The sequence below is a fragment of the Vicia villosa genome, linkage group LG1, assembly GCF_029867415.1.
Source record: "Vicia villosa cultivar HV-30 ecotype Madison, WI linkage group LG1, Vvil1.0, whole genome shotgun sequence".
Lineage (NCBI taxonomy): Eukaryota > Viridiplantae > Streptophyta > Magnoliopsida > Fabales > Fabaceae > Vicia > Vicia villosa.
Window position 1 is genome coordinate 81,310,690 of NC_081180.1, and position 20,164 is coordinate 81,330,853.

The 20,164-nt window shown below is 33.7% G+C and overlaps 2 protein-coding genes across 4 annotated transcripts; both read right to left on the bottom strand.

Moving 5' to 3' along the window:
- Positions 1 to 7,619: 7,619 nt before the first annotated feature.
- On the bottom strand, positions 7,620 to 9,931 carry LOC131610664 (uncharacterized). Of its 3 annotated transcripts, XM_058882671.1 has the most exons (4): positions 9,649 to 9,930; positions 9,381 to 9,499; positions 8,289 to 8,306; positions 7,620 to 7,861 (listed from the first exon to the last, which is right to left on the bottom strand). In XM_058882671.1, exons 1-3 carry the CDS (start codon positions 9,807 to 9,809, stop codon positions 8,290 to 8,292), a joined length of 297 nt encoding a protein of 98 aa, XP_058738654.1. In that variant the 5' UTR covers positions 9,810 to 9,930; the 3' UTR covers positions 7,620 to 7,861; position 8,289. The 3 variants fall into 3 exon arrangements, with proteins under 3 accessions (XP_058738654.1, XP_058738672.1, XP_058738662.1); XM_058882689.1 differs by lacking the exon at positions 8,289 to 8,306 and having other exon boundaries at positions 9,339 to 9,499; positions 9,649 to 9,931; XM_058882679.1 differs by lacking the exon at positions 8,289 to 8,306 and having other exon boundaries at positions 9,649 to 9,928.
- A 4,262-nt stretch (positions 9,932 to 14,193) lies between these two features.
- Positions 14,194 to 19,954, bottom strand: LOC131643329 (alpha-L-fucosidase 2-like). Its single transcript, XM_058913522.1, has 10 exons — positions 19,542 to 19,954; positions 18,457 to 18,602; positions 17,416 to 18,266; positions 17,090 to 17,222; positions 16,669 to 16,827; positions 15,781 to 16,005; positions 15,559 to 15,660; positions 15,260 to 15,395; positions 14,893 to 15,088; positions 14,194 to 14,719 (listed from the first exon to the last, which is right to left on the bottom strand). Exons 1-10 carry the CDS (start codon positions 19,765 to 19,767, stop codon positions 14,401 to 14,403), a joined length of 2,493 nt encoding a protein of 830 aa, XP_058769505.1. The 5' UTR covers positions 19,768 to 19,954; the 3' UTR covers positions 14,194 to 14,400.
- Between the last annotated feature and the right edge of the window lie 210 nt (positions 19,955 to 20,164).

Consider the following 20,164-nt stretch of genomic DNA (forward strand, 5'->3'; position numbering starts at 1 on the left):
AAGTTTGGTTGACTTTTAGTTCAAAACCCTAAATTAGAAACTTTTGAGTTTTGTCAACTTTGGAGCTTTTCTTGATGAATCATGGTCAACCCTTGATCAAATGATGAGTCTAACCTCAAAATGTTGATATTGACCAAAAATCAAGAGTTTTAACAGTGATTTAACCGTAGTTGACTTTTAGGTCAAACTAGTCGACTATTGATCATTTGAGCTTTTGACTGAGCAATCTTGTGAATCAGAGCTTGAAACATGGTGTGAGGATTCTTTGAGGCATATGAGATGCTATGAAGTCCACTTGGGGTGTCATAAATCTCTTTTCCCTGAGAAGAAACAAAACCCTAGTTGAGGACCTATTACTTAGGAGAAAGAGTAGGCAGGCTTATTCCTCAGTGCTTGAGCCAGATTATTTTGAAATATGATGGGCAAATTTTGGGGTATGACACCTTGTATCTATTAATTGTACCATTTAGATTTTTCGTAACCCTAAATACCCACCTGCAACCAATGTCATGTCTTTGAGGGGGTAAGGGAACACATGTCCAAGTGTTATTAGTTATGAGAGCATTATACTCCTCATGCATTGTTGTTTTCCAGTTCAAATCTGCCAGGGCATGTTTTATACTTTTTGGTTCAGAGGTAACAAGAAGAAGTCTTGGCTCAAGTCTAGGCTAGACAAAACTAGATTTGGATCTAGTATGCATATGATAATAATTAACAAGAATTTGAGAAACAATGATTGCTTTGGGAGGAATATTAGTAGAATATTGTGAAGTACTAGATTGATCAGTTGAACTAGACTCGGAACCTGACAGAGGATAACCATAAGTATTTTGGAAATTTTAGTCACACTGCGCAGAGTTAGACTGACCAGTTGATGCTTGATCAGACTAGGTGCAACTAGATTGACTAGTAGAAGCTTGATCAGACTTAATGGAACTAGATTGATTGGGGGAACTTTGGTCAGGTTGAACTTGAGTTTGAAAGGGTGAGTTGGAATGATTAGGAGAAAGAGACTTGGATATAGTAGAAGAATGACTAGCTGAGGTGATGTATTAGGATAAGAGGTTGAGAAGGATTGGTATGAGGGTAATAGAGACAAAATTGAAAGAGGAGGAAGATACACACTATGATAAGGAAAAGAATGAGTGTTAGAATTAGGAAATAACTCAGGATAAGGAAAACTAAGTTCATTGAATAAAAAATCCTTACAGATGTATAGCCCACCACTAGAGGATAAACGTCCATATCCTTTATGGGAAGTAGAGTAGCCAAGGAACAAACACTCTTGGGACCTAAAGTCTAGTTTGTGATTGTTATAGGGCCTAAGGAGAGGGAAGCAAGCACAAGAAAATACCTTTAAAAATTGATAGTCAGGTTGTGTGTTAAACAAGAAAGTATAGGTTACTTTGAACTGAATAGAGGAAGAAGGGAGACTATTTATACGATAGACATAAGTTGAGAAGGCATAATCCCAGGTTTGAATCCCGCTGGGTGCAAACAATTCATGTGTTGGGTCAGTCCGTACAGAGGTTTACTTTAAATGGCCCCCCCGCAAGTGGATGATGGGATTGGTCCCCTTGGATTATTCGGTCGCAATGCCGAATATCAAGATTTAAAAAAAACGTAAGTGGTAAGGAAGATTGACTAAGAAGGGTTAGGCCCATGTCAACTATATGCCTATGTTTCCTCTCCTCAACGCCATTTTGGTGATGTGTGAGAGGAAATTTTACTCTATGTATGATGCCATGATCTTTTAGGAACTTGAAGAAGGGCCTAAATTTACCACGCAGTCAGATTGAATGGACTTGATATGACATCCAAGTTGGAGTTCAACTAAGCTCTTAAATTGTTGGAAAGTGGAAAAAGCTTCAGCCTTAGTTTTAAGGAAATAGATCCAAGTAAACTTGGAATAGGCATCCACAAATGAAATATAGTATTTGAAACCTAAAGTGGAAGAGTAAGGGGAAGGACTCCACAAATAACTAAAAACAGGTTCTGAGGGAGTGGTGTGTGAGGCAGAAGAGTGTAATTTGGGTGCTTTATCCTACAACAAGCGGAGCAAAAACTAGTAAAATATTTAGTGTTGAAAAAAATATTACTTTTGATAACACGAAAATACATCGTGTATTAGGATTGATTTACATGAATTAATTTACCGTTTTTATTCATTATGTTGCTTTATGTTGGTATTTTTAGTATGTTTCAGGTAACTACACTCATCTAGGTCTGCATGAGAGAAGAGGAAGAAATTGGAAGAAAAATGGCTTAAATATCATACTACTGCTAAAGTAGCAGTAGTAGCAGAAAAATTATAAGACAAAAGACTGTGTCGTCCGGCATAGCCCCTTGTTATGCCCGACACAAAATCTAATGTTCCCCTCGGCACACAACACACCCCGACCGACACAAGTGTAAGCCCACTTCAAAAAAGACGTGGTTTTTCCCACGTCAGAAAGAGAAACCCACGCTCACATCCTATATTTTCTGAACACTAATTCTCCAGCCCACTACGTACTGCTAGATTCTAGGGAAAGTATGTCATGGCAAGGCAAGATATATAAGACTGACAACTACCAATATTGAAGCTTTCTCATCTCCATCATTATTCCTAATTTTTTCATTTTCTGCAACTTTTGTCTTTCTCTGCAATTTCCTTTTGTTTCCATTCTTAGTTTTAAGTAGTTAAATATATTTCAAAGCAATAGTTTCCTACATTGGGGAACTATTGCAACCATATATTTAGGAACTTTCTATCCCCGAATTCAATTTGTAATCGAAGAGGAATCTGTATGTTTGCTAAAGGATACTTTGGCACTTGAAGGATCTCTAATTCTAGTTTACTTAATTTAAATTCCAGGTTCTAATTTATATGCTTTTTTCGTTTTTATATTCAATCGCCATGCTTAAATTTATATCTCTAAAATGTTTTTGTATGTTCGTATTTGAAAGCATGTCTAGCAAAATTCCCAACATCGGTATGTAAGGTCACAGAAACGAAGGGTTCAATAACGATTTGGCATAAACATTAATTAAACTTTTTTCTGGTCTTGATTTCTAAAATTAATACTAAATTGTTTTGTTACGAGAGTAAATTACAAACTAAGGTTTAAAATCAACACAATGAGAGTTTGAGGTTTTTACCAGATAGTAGTTATCAAACATTAACTCTAAATATAGCGAGAGCGCTTTAGAATTAATTAGACTTTGTTGTTTTTCAAAAAGTATGTTCAATTTTAAATGAGATAGAGAGAGTAAGCATCTAGACCTGGTCATATGATTTGAGTCAATAAACACGGGAGTGTGAGATAAAGGTTTTTAATTCGATAACTTCTACTGAAAAGTGTTTTTATACATGAAATAACGCCAATGACTTATTCAATCCCTTAAGTCCGCCTATTGCATACCGGTGTCTAATTCTCTGATTATTTAATTCAAACTTTATTAAATTTCCATTTCCCCCTAAAACCAAAGAAATCATAGCTTTATCTAAACTTAGTAACATAGATTGTACTTGAATTGACCCTCGGTCCTTGTGGGTTCGATATCTTTTTAAAACTACGAGATCAGCTTTATTAAAGAAAAATTTTTAGGGCATGAGGATTAGGGTGACCTAACCTTAAATTACACATATTAGATGTACTAGAATAGAAATAAACAACATTAATTAATACTAGAATCAAACTTCTTGTGCAATACTCAACTAGAAGGTATAAGTGACTGCATTTGTTGGCTAGATAGAGTCATAGAGGGAAACTCATATAATCCAACCATGTCAACATCAACTTTAAGTAATGTATCCATAGATACCTGTGATTACACAAAACATTTATTAGCTGGGAATAAGAATTGGACATTTTTATCACGACAAAATTGATTGACACTGATTAAATTCTTGGTGATAAAGGGAATAAGTTAGAGATTGTGAAGTGTTAGGGGTGTATGAGGGTGAATGGGTGAAGGCAAAACACTAGATCAATATGGCTTAATATGCAAACCTTGTTTATTTCCCATGAAGATCTGATTAGGACCTTCAAAGGGAACTAGTTGTTGAATGTTCTTGGCATCATTTGTAACATGAAAAGAAGCACTAGAATCAAGGAATCGTGATGTAGAGATAGTGGGTAATGGATTAGTAATAAAATCACTTGGATCAGGGGAGAAATTCACAACACTTCTTGACTGTGTGGGAGGCCATTGCCGAGAATTATAGGAATTACCAAGTGGTGTAAGAGGCTGGTAATTATGATTAAATCTGTACCAACAAATGAGATTTGAGTGTCCATCCTTGAAGTAAACTTGGCATTGTATGTGAGCATTAGAATTCATGCCTCTTCCTCTACCAAACCAACTTCCATGAGATCCTCTGAAGCCACAAAAGTGACAAAAATCTTGTTCAACATAAGGTGGAGGCGGCTGAGATGAAGTAAAGTCAACACTAGTGGATTGGATGTCATTAGTAGGACTAAACCAGCTTGAGCCAAGTTGAGATACTCGATCTGGAATATAAGACTTCTTGACAAAGTTCATGAGCTAAAAGTATAATTTCTACTTCGTGTAAGTCCATGATCTAAACTTACTATCAATAACTGACATTACAAGCGCAAATTTAGAAGGAAAACCTTCAAGGATAACATCTATATGGTGTGATGCAAGCACAAGATCACCAATAGATGCAAGAGCATCCACAATAGCATGCACCTTGAGTACAAACTCTTGTACTATTTAAGTAATAAAAGTTAGGGCACGAAGTTCCACACGCAATTGTCTTGCTTGCGCACGAGTCTGCTTCTAGAAGTAATTGAAAAATTGGCCCCAAAGTTGTTGAGATTGCGAGCCTCTAAGAACACGAGAGGGAATTTTGTTTGAAAGTGTTGATTGCAACCACGAAAGTAGCATTTGATCTTTTTGAAGTCATCTAGAATACACAGGGTTCATGCTATCGGTTGTGCGAGCTTTATCATCCACAAATTGAGGAGAAATTTGAGTGCAAACAACAAAATCAATATGGTTATGCGCGTTGATTAATGGCTTAATCTGGTGAGGACATAGATGAAAATTCTTTTCATTGATTTTCTGTGCAATTTTAAGCGAGAACTGGAGGCGATCAGATTCCTCCACAGAGCTTGAAACAATCAGTACAAGAGTCAATGAAGTTTGAGCGGAAGAAGGGTGTCGTAGCCATGGCCAAAACCTATATCGCAACCTAACAATATGATACCATATTACAATTGGTAGAGGGAAATATTAACTTCATTTTGAATCTAACAAACTTTTGATTTTAGAATTAGTTAGTTAGAATAAGTTACAATTATCTACTTTATATATAGCAGATTAGTTGACTTGCAATAAGAGGTTTTATCAGTGCTCAAGCTAACATGTGAAAGTCTTGAGTCTCACGTACACAACTAGTGTTCAACCCTAAGTCCTTATCTTTTGAGTTTAATTTTGGATGTATTTATGGAGCACATCCAAGAGTTTGCATTAATATGTATGCTTTCTCTAGATGATATAATCCTACTTGAAGAATTGAAGGAAGATGAAAATGAGAGGTTGAAGACTTGGAGACGAGCGTTAGAAACATATGACTTTTGCCTTAGTAGAAGTAAAATGTAGTATATGGAATGTAAGTTCAGCAAAAGGATAAACATTTCTAACCTAGAGATGAAAGTTGGAGATCATAACGTTCCAGAAGTCACATAGTTTAAATATCTTTGATCCGTAATACAAAATAATGGCGAAATAAAAGAGTATGTAAACCATCAAATTCAAATTGAGTGGCTGAAATGAAGAAGGGTCTCAGGGGGTTTTACGAGACACAAAAGTATTGCTTAAGCAGAAGAGAACATTTTACCAAACAATAGTAAGACTTGTGGTGTTGTACGAGATAAAAGATTGGGATGTTAAGAATTAACACGAGAATACAATAAGTTTACTATATATGAGGATGTTGCGTTGGATGTGTAGTAAAATTAGACATGATAGTATTAAAAATGTTAATATTATAGAGTGTGCGTTGGGGTAACACCTATAGTAGAAAAGATGGGGAAAATAGACTTAGATGATTTAGATACGTAGAGAGAAAATTTTTAGATTATGTTACGAAGATAGTAGATCAGATGTAGGGGTAAGAATAGACTAGGCCGTGTAAGGCTTTACCAAGCCTGAGTATGACCTACTAAAAAATTTGAAGCTTAAGTCTGTCTTGTAGCATATCTTAGGCTTATTTTTAGACATGTGCCAAGTATTTTCAAAGGCCCGATTAACCTATTAGCATACTTAAAAGTTTATAAAAAAGTCTAGACATTTTAAAATTAAAAAAGTTTGGTTTAATTTGAGTTCATGTAGACTAAATTGTAGGTCTCTATTAATTGATCTGACATATTTTTTAGGGTAATCAGACTAACATATTTTTCACCCCTAATCAAATGAAAATGCGCCATATAACTACATATTGATAACGAAATTGAAAATGCGCCAGACAACTACTTGTTGATAACGAAGTAGAAAATTATAAGTGAAACCATTACAAAAGATTTTGAGGTCAATGAATTTGAGAGAAATATATTATTAGATAGAAGACTTTAACAAAATATGTTTTTTTCTAGTTTTTGTAGAGTATGGACTATAACATAAAATTTTGTAATTTGAGACTTTAAAAATGTAGTGTCAATCCATCTAATTTTTTCCCAAGACAATGAAGTTTTATAAAAAAAATTTTAAAAAAAATTACATAAAGATTTGTAGAATAACTTTTTTTTCAAAAGAAAACTATATAGTTAAGAAAAAAAATTGAAAAAATAAAAATAAAAATATCAAACTTTCTTTCTTCTCTTACAAGTATCATCAATTCCATTTTACGAAATTAAAACTTTAATTCAGACTTTTAATTTTTTTTTAAAATATACGTCCCATAAGTTAATTCAATCTTAAGATTGTAGTTAGAAAATAAAACACAACCATGCACACACAAAAAAGACTGATATGTGCTTGGTTGTAATTTTCAATTACCCACTATGAGTCCACTACTAAATTGTATTGCTTACTTTAACATTAATAAACTGTTTCTTTTCTATGAAGGAGACTACTAGACACTAGACCCCCTTTAATAAACTGTTTTTGATTAAAAAAAGTGAACATTTCAATACTTTTGAAATTCGATTGTGCATGTAGTCATATAATATCATGTCACCTTTTTATAGTAACTTGTGTATGCACTCATCCGCATTCACTTATGCCATATCATCAAAGCCATTTTGATTGCCATAAACTAGTTTTATAATGGTATGAAATTGTAAATATATCCTTTTTGATTAAAAAATATTTATTCTTTTAAAAATTACTCCCAGACTCTCTTCTAGGATTGACACACACCTCTTTTTTTTCAATTCTATTGATCTATTTATATCGATCAAACCGAAACCAATGTGTATAATAGTAAGTGGGCCACTAAATAGGGGTGCCAATACCCAACTAAATTGATAGGGTACTTTAGAATTTATTTAAATTTTTTTGTTAATCCTACAACTATAAAGCATTTGTCAGCCAAAAATCCTCTACTAGTGTGTTTATTTCCAAGTTCTTTAAACCATGCATTGAGTAACAATATCATTCCCAAATAGTTGAAAGGAACACGATGAATGATCATCATTTAACCAAAAACCAAATACAACAAGAATCAATAACTAATCTTGAATGATGTCGCAGTTTAAATATAACAAAACAGGTTCTTTCTTCCAGAGTTAAAGAAAAACAAATTAGGTGGAGTCTCGTTCAAGATTCTTACAACCGATACTTCCCAGATAATACTCCCTATAATTATTGGCCCCAGCAGCCATGGAAATCCAACAGCTTGCTTAAGTAACTGCAACATAAAAAAGTAAATTATAAAAAAGCATTAGTATTACAGGGCATTAAGATTTTATACTATTGCTAAACCCATAATTAGATCACTTAACTTTCACAAATTTTGCCCTCAGAAGCTGTAATAACACAGCAACCACTCCCAACAAAAACCTTAAGTATTAAGTAGTGTTGATGCGAGTTTTATTTATATTCACGACAGACAAAAATACGTAAAGAAAACTGAATATCAAAAGGAATGGGAAGTGGTTGAAATCATCCATGCCTGAAGATTTCAAATTGTTTTTGGTAAGAAGTATTTCAAACAGAAAGCAAACTTCATTACCACAAAAATTTTATTTTTCAAAGTAAAGTATTTGGGTCAAAGAGGTTATTCTCATTTGATTTTAAGTTTAACCACAATAATAAATGAGAATTTAGAACATCACCTCAGGAATCAGGATCACCTGTGAAAGGAATGGAGTTTACCAATTAGTAGTATTAGAATAACTGATGAAAGGACTGGGTAACCAGCCATTTCAAGGACGACTCTTGCAGGGATTTTATTTGTGAAAGTGAACAAATTTATACAAGGAATAAATTGAAAACAAATGCCAAAATTGACCTATCCACACGATATTATAGGGGAGGCCTCTACATTTCACCATGAAAAACACATAATTTTATATCTTGACAATAGCATTTCCAGAATGGTGTAGAAACTTGAAAACAAAAGTTAACTACAGTTATTAAAAAATGAAACCTAGCAATGAAAAAATGATTATGGGACAATCTTAGTTTGTGATTCACTTAGTACTGAGGACTACATAAATAACTACTAAATCAACAAACAACTTCAACATTAACAATGAAGTATCACATAAAATGAACATGCCCAAGGGAAACAAAATTAATTGCAGAGACTTTTCAAAAATTGAAAATTCAGTACTTGAGCAAAATCTGAATAGTGCTCAAGATTATCTCTAAAAAATCATCAACCCCTCACTCACTTGTACTTGTACATTTAATCGAGAAAGGTTATTGAATTCATAATTCTAAACAAAGTAATAAAAGAGAACCTACAATGCAGCATTCGTCTCTCCCCATTGGATGATCAACGTCCTTGAGCATCACCCATCTTTTCCATTCCTCCCTATAAATTCAAATCTTAATCTTAATACCTTATCATCAACCAAACTCACAAAGCTCTACCCAATCCATCTCTTCACATGAATCAAAACAAGACTGACTAATTTGTAATATCAAATTTCTATACTCTATAATATGCACAAACCCAAAGGGTTACCATTCATTTTGATACTTGAATGTATGAGAAACTGTCAATATAGTCCCTAAATGTATCGAAATTGCAAACTCGAAGTGCCTCTTTTATGAGTAATTTTTGTGAGGTCTGAAAATCAATACGGCAAAACAACAAAGAAATCCATTTGAACATTTTTCACAGACAACACATATCCTATAAAACAAACAAGACTCACAAAGAGACTATTAGCGATCTTGACAAGAACGACGGAAGGTACCATTCGACAGCTCGCTACAAGCTCGTGCACTGGCGACAATATGAGAAGTGAGACAAGCTACCGCCATCGTGCTATGCAGTGGCAAAAGTGACTGTACGCAACCCAATTGCCCCAAATTCCTGCACCAAAAAAACACACAACAAATTCAGAATATGCAAAAGCAATACATTCACATTCACATTCACAATCAAATTCATAGCAATTTCATTTTCGTTGAAGTTAAATTCGATTAAGGTTAAAGAGTGGAATGGTGAGTTAGGGTTGGGACCTGGAAGTGGCGGCAGGCATGGAAAAGAGGCGGGACTGGATGCGAGGAGCGGCGAGTGGCGGGGGACGGATGCGGGGAAGGGGGGAAGGAGCGACTGGGCGGAGGGAATTCCTGGCTGTGGAGATGAAGGAGCGAGATAGAGATCCAGATCGTAACGCCATTTGTTTGAGTATTGGAAAATCGGAAAACGGTGGTTAGGGTTTTGTGAGGGTTTAGTTTCAGATTTTCAGTGACAGTGGAATATTGAATCTGATACTGGTTGTAGCCTGTAGGTTGGTTTTGCCTCGAATTTTCATGCTACGACGTCGTATTTGCTTCCTTTCGATTTTTTTCCATTTTGACTTATTTGTTTTTTAATATGTATTTTGACCTCCTGACTTCTACCATCTACTATCTACTATCTACTATCTACTATCTACTCATTAATAATAGATTGACCAAATTGCCTAATCTATTCATTACTAATAGATTGACTAAATTGCCTAAATTACCCTTTCACCAAAATTTATTTGCACTAATAAAAGGTCACTTTTGTAACTAACAAATTAAGTATTCACCTTTTCAACTTTATTGAATGGATGCACCAAGTGTTAGATTTTCATTGGTCCGAATTAAATAACATTTTTCCTACAACTTTATTGCATGAATGATGACATCATATGTAAGCCATGAATGATGAAAGTCATATTTAAATTTCTTTTACATTTCATTTTCCCACACTTTCTTACTTTCATTTTAATTTTTCTTAATTTATTTATTATCACAAAAAATATTAATAATCTATTTTTAAATTTTAATCTTACTAAAAATTTCAAATTTCTTTCGCATTTCATTTTTCCATACCTTCATTTTAATTTTTCAACATTTATCTATTATCGCAAAAAATATTAATAATCGATCATTTAATTATTATTTCCAAAAATATTTAATTATTTCACGGGCCACTATCAACTCAATATTTAATTTTTTTTAATCGATCATTACACATTTTCTCTATCTTAATTAAAATTTCAAATTTCTCTCACATTTTTTCACACTTTCTTACTTTCATTTTAATTTTTTTTCTCTATTTATTTATTTATTTATTATCTCACGGGTCACTATCAACATAATGTCTATTTTATTTTAATCAATCATTGTCTTTATTTGAGAGATAATATCTTTATTTTTATTTTTTTCTCCATCTCACGATTTTTTATCATTATTTAATACAATTAATCTACTATCTATTCATTAATAATAGATTGACCAAATTGCCTAAATTACCCTTTCACCAAAATTTATTTGCACTAAATTCTCCATCTCACGATTTTTTATCATTATTTAATACAATTAAATTTCCATGATTATTGTTTATTTTTCATTTGTTTTTAAATATATTTTATATCGCATCAAATTATTTTTTTTATTTCACGGGTCATTATCAACATAGTAGCTATTTTATTTTAATCAACAATTACTATTAATTGAGAGATAATTTTTATTTTTAAATGTTAATATTTTATTTTTATTATCTCCATCTTATTGTATTTTTTATATGATTATTTAATATAATTGAATTTATATGATCATTTTTCATTTATAATTAAACCATGGTGATCTATATCATTTTCTTTTAATTGTTGTTGGACCGTCAATTATTAAATTACCTGACCCAATTTTGCTATTGTGTTCTTAACCTATCTTAAACATTTTTTTGTGAATCATTGTTTTCTATATAATTATTGTTAAATTTACAATTAAGTAAATTATTTCATATTTTTCATTTATATTTAAAATTTACATTTGCATTTGTTAAAATTTTATTTTTTTCTCCAACTCACATGTTCTTTTTTATATGGTTCTTTATTACACACAAAATTAGCACATGAATACGATAATAATGTTTAATCTTAAGGGTCACTTTCAATACAATGCCTATTTTATTTTAAACAATAATGACTTTTATTTGAAAACTAAAGTATTTATTTTCAAATTTCAAAACGATTCCTATGGATATTCGGTTTTCAAAGAATTGGGAGTATAACAGAGCAATCAATAAAACTCAAACTCTATTCAAGTAAAACAATTCCTTTTAATTATGCGTATTGCTTATAATTCCTTTTATTTATATTATTCATATCATTACAAAAATACTACACCAGAAAAAAAATCACCCGTGCGAAAGCACGGGTCTCTGACTAGTTTAAATTTGTAATTTGATCTTTTAATTTTTTTTATAAATTTTTTGAAGGTGAATTGTAAGAAAACTCGTCAGTGCAAAGTTTAAATAAACGGAATGGAGTACTTGTTAATTTTTTTTGACAATATGCACTCACCGAGTTATAAAGACAAGTTCGTCATATCGCGCTATATCTTTGGTGGTGAGTTATCCACCACATTGATGAGTGAAACGGGGTCTGCTTAGGTGTGATTGAGATGTTCACCTCAAAAAATGATATGTTTCCTTAATCTGTATCTTACTATAATCTCGTTAGGTTAAATGGACAATATATACATGCCTCAAAGATTAGGTCGGAGACAAATTATTAAGCATTTCCCCTTTTATAGGTCTCACACTTGAGGGACTCAATTAACAAGTTTTCACCTAATCACTTCAACCCTTTTGCAAACCTCATACTTGAGGGATTCTGGACTATAATGTTTTTGCACTCAATTACTTCATCTTTATAGGTCTCGTGCTCGAAGAAGTATGAATATTTATACTTCTTCCTTTAATCACTTCGTTCTTACATGTCTCGTGCTTGAAGGACTATGTACCGTTATGACTTTAGCATTAAACCCCTCCATACTTACATGCTCTGTGCTTGAGGATGATATGTCTATACTGATCGAAATCCAATTAGCATCGGCAAACCCTAACCCATTTATCCTAGAACACGTTAAAGACAAGTTCGTCATATCGCGCTATATCTTTGGTGGTGAGTTATCCACCACATTGCTGAGTGAAACAGGGTCTGCTAAGGTGTGATTGAGATGTTCACCTCAAAAAATAATATGTTTTCTTAATCTGCATCTTACTATAATCTCGTTGCTAGGTTAAATGGACAATTTATACATGTCTCAAAGATTAGGTCGGAGACGAATTATTAAACATTTCCCCTTTTATAGGTCTCACACTTGAGGGACTCAGTTAACAAGTTTCCACCTAATCTCTTCAACCCTTTTGCAAACCTCATACTTGAGGGATTTTGGACTATAATGTTTTTGCACTCAGTTACTTCGCCTTTATAGGTCTCGTGCTCGAAGAAGTATGAATATTTATACTTCTTCCTTTAATCACTTCATTCTTACATGTCTCGTGCTTGAAGAACTATGTACCGTTATGACTTTAGCATTAAACCACTCCACACTTACATGCTCTGTGCTTGAGGAGGATATGTCTATAATGATCGAAATCCAATTAGCATCGGCAAACCCTAACCCATTTATCCTAGAACACGCTAAACTCCACAAAGTACTTAGATCGGTATAGAAAAGGTGATGCACATGCCGAGTCAAACTGGTTAGCTCACAACGATATGCTTAGTGAATGAGGTCATCCAATTTAAGGATTAGCTCGATTGTTGGGTAAGAGGCTAACTCAGCTTCAAGTCGAGTCAAACCGGTTAGCTCACCACGATATGCAGGGTGAGTGAGGTCATCCAATTTGAAGATTAGCTCGGTTTCAAGGTAAGAAGTTAACTCAGCTTCAAGTCATATAATGGTGATCAAGATTATATAATTAAACTTCAAATAAAAGTACACAATAATGAATAGTCATAATGATGTTGTAACAATCATAAACAGTTAAGACCGTGAAGGTTTGAATAAATGGTACAACTGAACTAATATGTTGAAGCTTTGTTTGTTCTCTAGAGGTTCTCTAGAGAGAGAGTCATCCATAATGTAAAAAATGTAATTTCATATTGTAGAACAGAGAAAATAGTGTAATTTTAAATTGTAGAATTCAATGTGCATCGGCCAAACCGAACAAATAGAATGTATTTCAAATTTTAAAATTCAAATATTTAAAAAAATATATGTCCCAATTCCTAAAATCCAAAAAGCATTTTTAAGTTTACAGAATTTCTTAGAGACGAAATTCATAGTGTGAATGTAATGTATTTCAAATTTTAAAATTATTATATTTAAAAATCATGTCCCAATTCCTAAAATTCGAAGAGCATTTTTAAATTTTCAGAAATTCCTAAAATCTGAAAAGCATTTTTAAGTTTTCGGAACATCTTAGAGACTAGAGAGTTCATAGTGATGAATTTTTTTTTTGGTTTATCTCCACCGGTTTAGTCCGGTTCGGGGGTCAGTTTTGCCATCAAGTGGTTCCAACCCCCTCCCGATCACAGTTGTGGAAGATCGAACCGTGGTTCTCTCTACTAAGTCTAGCACCAACCAACACTAAATTAACTAACGATTGGTGAAGTTATGCCGATATTTGAGGATTCCTCTTTCTATTAACTAGTGTTCAATATTTTCCGTTCCCTTTGAACACCTTAACTCGCCAAGGGCAGGTGTCTTTCAAACATCTGCGCCGGGTCCAAATACAAATACCAAAATGAAACTATTATTCACAGCTAAAACAATTCAACAATTGCATTAATAAAATGCTTCTCCATTAAATTACATCTTCCGATACTACAATCCGAGTTTAACAATAAGATATGTCACGATCCAACAAACATGTCCAATAACTTATTGTAAAAACTAATGAATGTTGTTCCTTAAAACTTTATTGGAAAATTGGAAGACAAAAAATCATGGATTAACTTCGTTAAAGGAGTATGTCTTAACACACTTCAAGCCATTATTATATGAGTAAACTCTGCCTGGTGTTAAATTTGCCACAACCATGCTCCCTCTATAATGTAGTCTCATTTTGGAATTTTGGTTTTGTGACCAAAGCCCAACTTCATGCAGGTTTCCTTCTTTCCAGCAGATGTTAACAGTCACCCCGCCACGGGCTTTTAATCCTTTCACACAACCACTCGCCCATTTATCACGAGGCAACGCGGGAAGTAAGAAGAGGTCCTTTGTTGTGCTTTGAACAAGCATTTCTGCAATTGCTGATGAAAAACTGACACCAAACAGCGATATCAGCCAAAGAAATTCAAAATTTTGAGTACTATTGCCTAGTTTCATCACACGCAAGATTTCTAAGGCAAAATATTTCAGCTCAAGCTTTCATATGATGAATGTGAAATGAAACCAACATAGTACAGAAACATTAAAGTTAAAGTTGGGACTTACCCAAAGTTTGCATCAATTTGGAATGGAGGATGTGCTGTGAACAGGTTACTGTAAAGTCCTCCTTCGTAATCTGCCTCATGCTCAGGGTCCACCAAGATAATCAAATGTTTTATCATGCGATATGCATGCTCACTGTTGTGCAGATGAGCCCACAATGCAGCTTTCCAAGTTGATGACCATCCAGGACCGTCTTCTCCTGTAACACAATGCAAGAATGACCATTACTATTGAATTATATTATTTCAAAGTATTATAGCTGAAAAAGTTCAGCCTTATGTCATTCTGTCATCAAGGTTGAGCATGAACATGGTAATTCCTAATTTGATTATGTAATATAGTTGTTGTGATAGTTTTCTTGTAAAAAAACCTCTTTTAATTAAACTATTATCAACAGCTTTACAGAGATCTGGAGTTTTTTCAAGATCTATTGTGTGCCCAGGAAACAAGCCAAACAAATGTGAAACATGTCGATGATGTACTTCTGGGTCCTGGAAATCTTCGGCCTGTCAAATAAATAAGGTGTTAAATTTAACATGAAATTTCCCGACTACAATCTGAGTTTGTCAGTTAAAATTAAAACAAGAAATTAGATGACATTCATTAGACAAATTGAAATGTCGGAAATGAAGAGAAGGAGTGCTATTAATATTGAACATAATTGCATACCCATTCCATAATGCATCCATCCCTAGCAATTTTTGTAGGAGGAAGCTTGGACTGAGCCGCAATTACTCTTTTGATAATAGCATCATCATGTCTTCCCAAAACCTGTTTTTGACAAACTCGGTAAACAAGATAAAATTAGGATAGCGAAAAACTAGTGCCGAATTCCAAAACAAACAAAAAAACTAGTGACTAGTATTGGTTTGAGAACTAAGATAAGTTCACCTCAGCAGCAGATATGATTATAGAGAAAATTTCTTTTATGATTGAAATATCCATGGTTGATGAGTAGCTCACACTAGCTTGCTTTTGATCTGGTGCAATGAACATGTGCTCTGGTGAAGTTGATGGGTTAGTTTCCAATAGTCCACCAGGGCCTTCAATCAACCAATCCAACAAAAATGATGTGCATCCTTCCAACAAAGGATATGCTTTATTTTTTAGAAATTCCTATTATAAAAGAAAAATCAAATCTGGAATATGTGTATGTAATAATAGCACAGCAGATAGAGCAAATCTAGTTTAAGAAAAAGTAGTTATTTGCACCCAAAAAAAGACCTATATATGCATCATTATAGAATATAGTATATTATATTTTCCATCCATCAACAAATTGTATCCTTTAATGTTCCATAATTATAATCTCAAAGGTTTGTTGATAATGATAGCAGTAAATAAATAAGTTTTACACCCATCAAATGAAACATGAAATTTTATATACTACTTTTCGGCCTTCAACAATGATTTAACAGCAGTCTCCTAAAAATATTAATCATCGTAGTTAAATAAGGAATTGGTTGGACTAAAACCAGCTTGAAATCTCATTTTGTAAATAAAAAGTAATTACCAAAAATTGGTCGGAGTAGGTTATGCTTCCATCATCTCTAGTAGAACTTATAGTAATGCATGAAAATGGAAGGTTAATTTGGCATGTACAACAGATTAAGCTCTTCAAGGTAAAAACATTTATTGTTCTGCAAATGTAATAACCCAGGGGAAATCTATACTTGTTAGATCCCCCCTTTACTAATATAGCTGTTTTTGCGATATTACTATTTTTGAGTCAATGAGATTAAGGCTCAGATAGTTTCTTAAAAAAAAATTAGAGCTTACTTTGTCCATTGTATAAGTGTAATGCTCCCATAGATGAGTAGAAAGCCAAGCTCCACCCATTGGCCATAAAGCCCAAACAGCCTGACCTCGATCTGGAGATGTTTTAACCCATAAGTCAGAAACCTGATGTGCAACCCAACCATTTGCTTCATAGTTCACCTGTATGCCAGATCAAATGAAATTCTGAATAGTTTCTCCCAACTAACCCAAACACAAACGGCCCAATTGCATGCAGTCCCATTTCTACCCTTCTATTTAAAACACACAATTACTTTAAATCGGGCAGAATTACTTGGGCCTGCGCCTAGCATACATTTGATTAATAGGAGGTCTACTAACAAGCTGCTAATAACTGACGAGCATAATTATAAACTATTTCTTTCTTACATTATATGAAAGAAAAAGTAAACAGAGAAAATACCTTTGCAGTTTTACTACCATTGACTGACATAGAGGAAATGTAATCAAATAATGGCTCTTGACACTCACGTAGGTTACAAGAAAGGGATGGCCAATAATTCATTTGAAGATTTATGTTCAAGTGCTGAGCCCCACTGGATAACATAAAAAAGACAAATTATTAAATCTCGTGAATTCTTTATAAAATTACTTCTACATAGTTATTTGATTTTAATACTCCTTATCCATATAGAAACTCTAAGCCATTATAGAACCTAATGTCTTTACTTTCTGTTTACATTTTTATTTATTGCTAGAGGAGGGATGAAAATTGAAGGGAATACATACTCCCATGCAGGCGAAACATCTTTATTCCAAATACCCTGTAGGTTCGCCACCTGAGTTCCAGGACGTGAACAAGCGATTAGTAGATATCGACCATATTGAAACAAAAGCTCCACAAAGGAAGGATCTTCATCCTTTTGAAATGATTTGACTCTTGATGAAGTTGGAACAGTATCATCACCTCCCAATTGAGAGATATTGGTCTTGGAACTTTTAGACAGTTGCAATGAGACCCGATGAAATAGATGCTGATAATCATCCAAGTGACGTGCATATATATTGTCATATGAAAAGCTTTTCACAGACTTCATTTTACTCAAGGACTCGGAAGTAGGATCCTTCTTAGAGTCTTTAGGATTAGTAAATGGACCATCAAAAGACGAGGAAGCTGTCAGAAGCAAAACAGCCCAGTCTGCACCTTCAACTCTAAACTTCTTATCATCCAAAGCATGTATAACTCCTTTGCCATTACTAATCTGCAGATCAAGAACTGCACAAAACTGAATTCCCTTTGGTTCGCCACCGTAATTGAGGTGTGGCGCGATCCTTTTGACAGGACAACTTCCTTCTAATATTATCTGATTTTGGCCGCTTAACCGTGAATTGTGATGTAATTTGCTATCCAAAGATACTGTAAATGATAATGACCCTGACTTGCTAGTGGAAAATTTTGTCACTAGCACTTGGTCTGGATGAGAAGAAAAATGCTCTCTGGTAAATTCTACATCACCCACATTGTATTTTATTTTTGCTGTTGCAGTATCCAAATCAAGCTCCCTGTGATAAGACTCTTCCGAATATTTAAGATGAGCATCATCGAACTCTAATTTAATATCACCAAGAAGTTGGTATACCTTCATTTATAAAAAACAAATCCATGAATGACAATACTAGTAGAATGAAAGCATGTATGTGATTTATATTGTATACTTGGTTTATATATCATATTCCTTGGTTATCAACCCCTAACATCAATCTAATAATATCGTAGTTCCTCGTACATTGCAGAAAAAGGGTTATATCAATTTGCAGTATGTTACATACTTCAGAAGGAATTCCTGACAATTTCTCAGCTGCTGTTGTAGCTTCGGGATATTTTCTGTCATCAACAAGTTTTCGAACTTCAGCCAGCACCTCAGGAGCATTTTTGTCGGTGTAGTTACCAGGTACCCCAGTCCACAGCGTGTCCTCTATAAAAATAAAAAAAAATTGAACGCTCATGTTAGTAAGTTTTTTAAAAGAAAAAGCCCAAACACATCAAATTGGTTTTACTACGGATAATGCAGCACTACCTTATCCCTGATATCTCAATCATATAAGTTTGTAACTAGAAAATGGCTACAGTACTATTATCACCCATATACAAAAATTAAGCTTTCAACGCAGATTTTTCATCATGAACCACATTGAATCTTACAAATATCTTGAAGGAACTACAAAATAATCGAGAGCAAATTAAGTTTACACAAAAAGTCTTCCCTTCAAATCAAAGCCTACCCGCGACGTGTCACTCAGACATTAGCCATTGTCCGAAATAATCATTAACATAATAGAGTCCAAAAGAAAATCAAGCAATACTATAGTCTAATATATCAGATAGCCATACTAAGTGTGTGTTTAGTTCCGCGCTGAAAAAAATTGATTTTGAATGAATTGATTTTGTAAAATTGATTCTAGTTAAAAGTGAATTGAAGAAATTGATTCTAGTTAAAAAGGTAAAATAATTTATGTTTGGATAAATATACGTAGAACTTAGAAGTGAGTTCTAAAAATCATGTTTAAACTCAAAAGCTACAAATTGTAGAATTGTAGGCAGAATCAATTCTACTTTAGACAACCAAACCCCTCAAAATCATTCCTAAATCAATTCTTGACATCTAGAATTGCTTTTGACTCTTCCAAGAACTTCCAAAAGCTAAACCAAACTTACACTAAACCCTGCATTGCATTGAATCAATCAAATCAAAGACAAAGAGAATAAAATTATCAAATCAAGTCAGAAAGTGACAATGAATTTTGACAACACATTTATGCCCTTTTTATAGGTTAAATTTCATATGCATACTATGATAAATGGTACTAATCCAAAAATAGGAATGTAATTTTTCTCTTTATGAGCAGCATTTTACCATTGAGCTGTAGAACATCAGTGTGAACACCACCCCAGACCATGGCCCCAAGACTGCCATTACCGATTGGGATTGCATCGGTCCAGTACTTTGCAGGGGTAGAAAAAGTAACCTTCAATGGCCTTGAAGATTCATCATCATCAAGATGATCAGCATTTGGTAAAGATGGTTTCCACAAGTGTTTTGGCGAGGGAGCGCGCACCAGAACCCAATCTCCATCTTCCATTATCGTGAAAGGAAGAGAATGAATGAGTGAGTCGGTGGAAGTGAAGTGAACAAAGAAACGTGATAGCAGTGGTTGCTTGTCAGTGTTTGCTTGTTATAGTTTTGTTGAAATGAAGAAAATTAGTACTAACATTTAAAGTTGTGAGGTCCACATTGTGTTGCAATGATGTCACGGACCTTTCTCAAGCTAGAGGTAGATTTGAAAACAAGTTTATATGAAAATGAATTGGCTATTCATGTGGCGTGGCGAGAAAAGAATGTCATTTTCAGTTCAATGTATTTTAATGTAATTCGGGAAGAAAATTGGGATGAATGGAAAACATCATTTGAAGGAAGTAATCCAATGTCTAACTAAAAATTTAAAAGAGAAAGTGAGAAACGCAATATTAAATTTTGGT

Coding starts and splice junctions, on each gene's coding strand:
- LOC131610664 (XM_058882689.1), bottom strand. CDS start 9,809: ATGGCGTTACGATCTGGATCTCTATCTCGCTCCTTCATCTCCACAGCC. Junction 9,500..9,648: donor ATGCCTGCCGCCACTTCCAG/GTCCCAACCCTA, acceptor TTTTTGGTGCAG/GAATTTGGGGCAATTGGGTT.
- LOC131643329 (XM_058913522.1), bottom strand. CDS start 19,767: ATGGAAGATGGAGATTGGGTTCTGGTGCGCGCTCCCTCGCCAAAACAC. Junction 18,267..18,456: donor TGTCAGGAATTCCTTCTGAA/GTATGTAACATA, acceptor TTATAAATGAAG/GTATACCAACTTCTTGGTGA. Junction 17,223..17,415: donor GATGTTTCGCCTGCATGGGA/GTATGTATTCCC, acceptor TATGTTATCCAG/TGGGGCTCAGCACTTGAACA.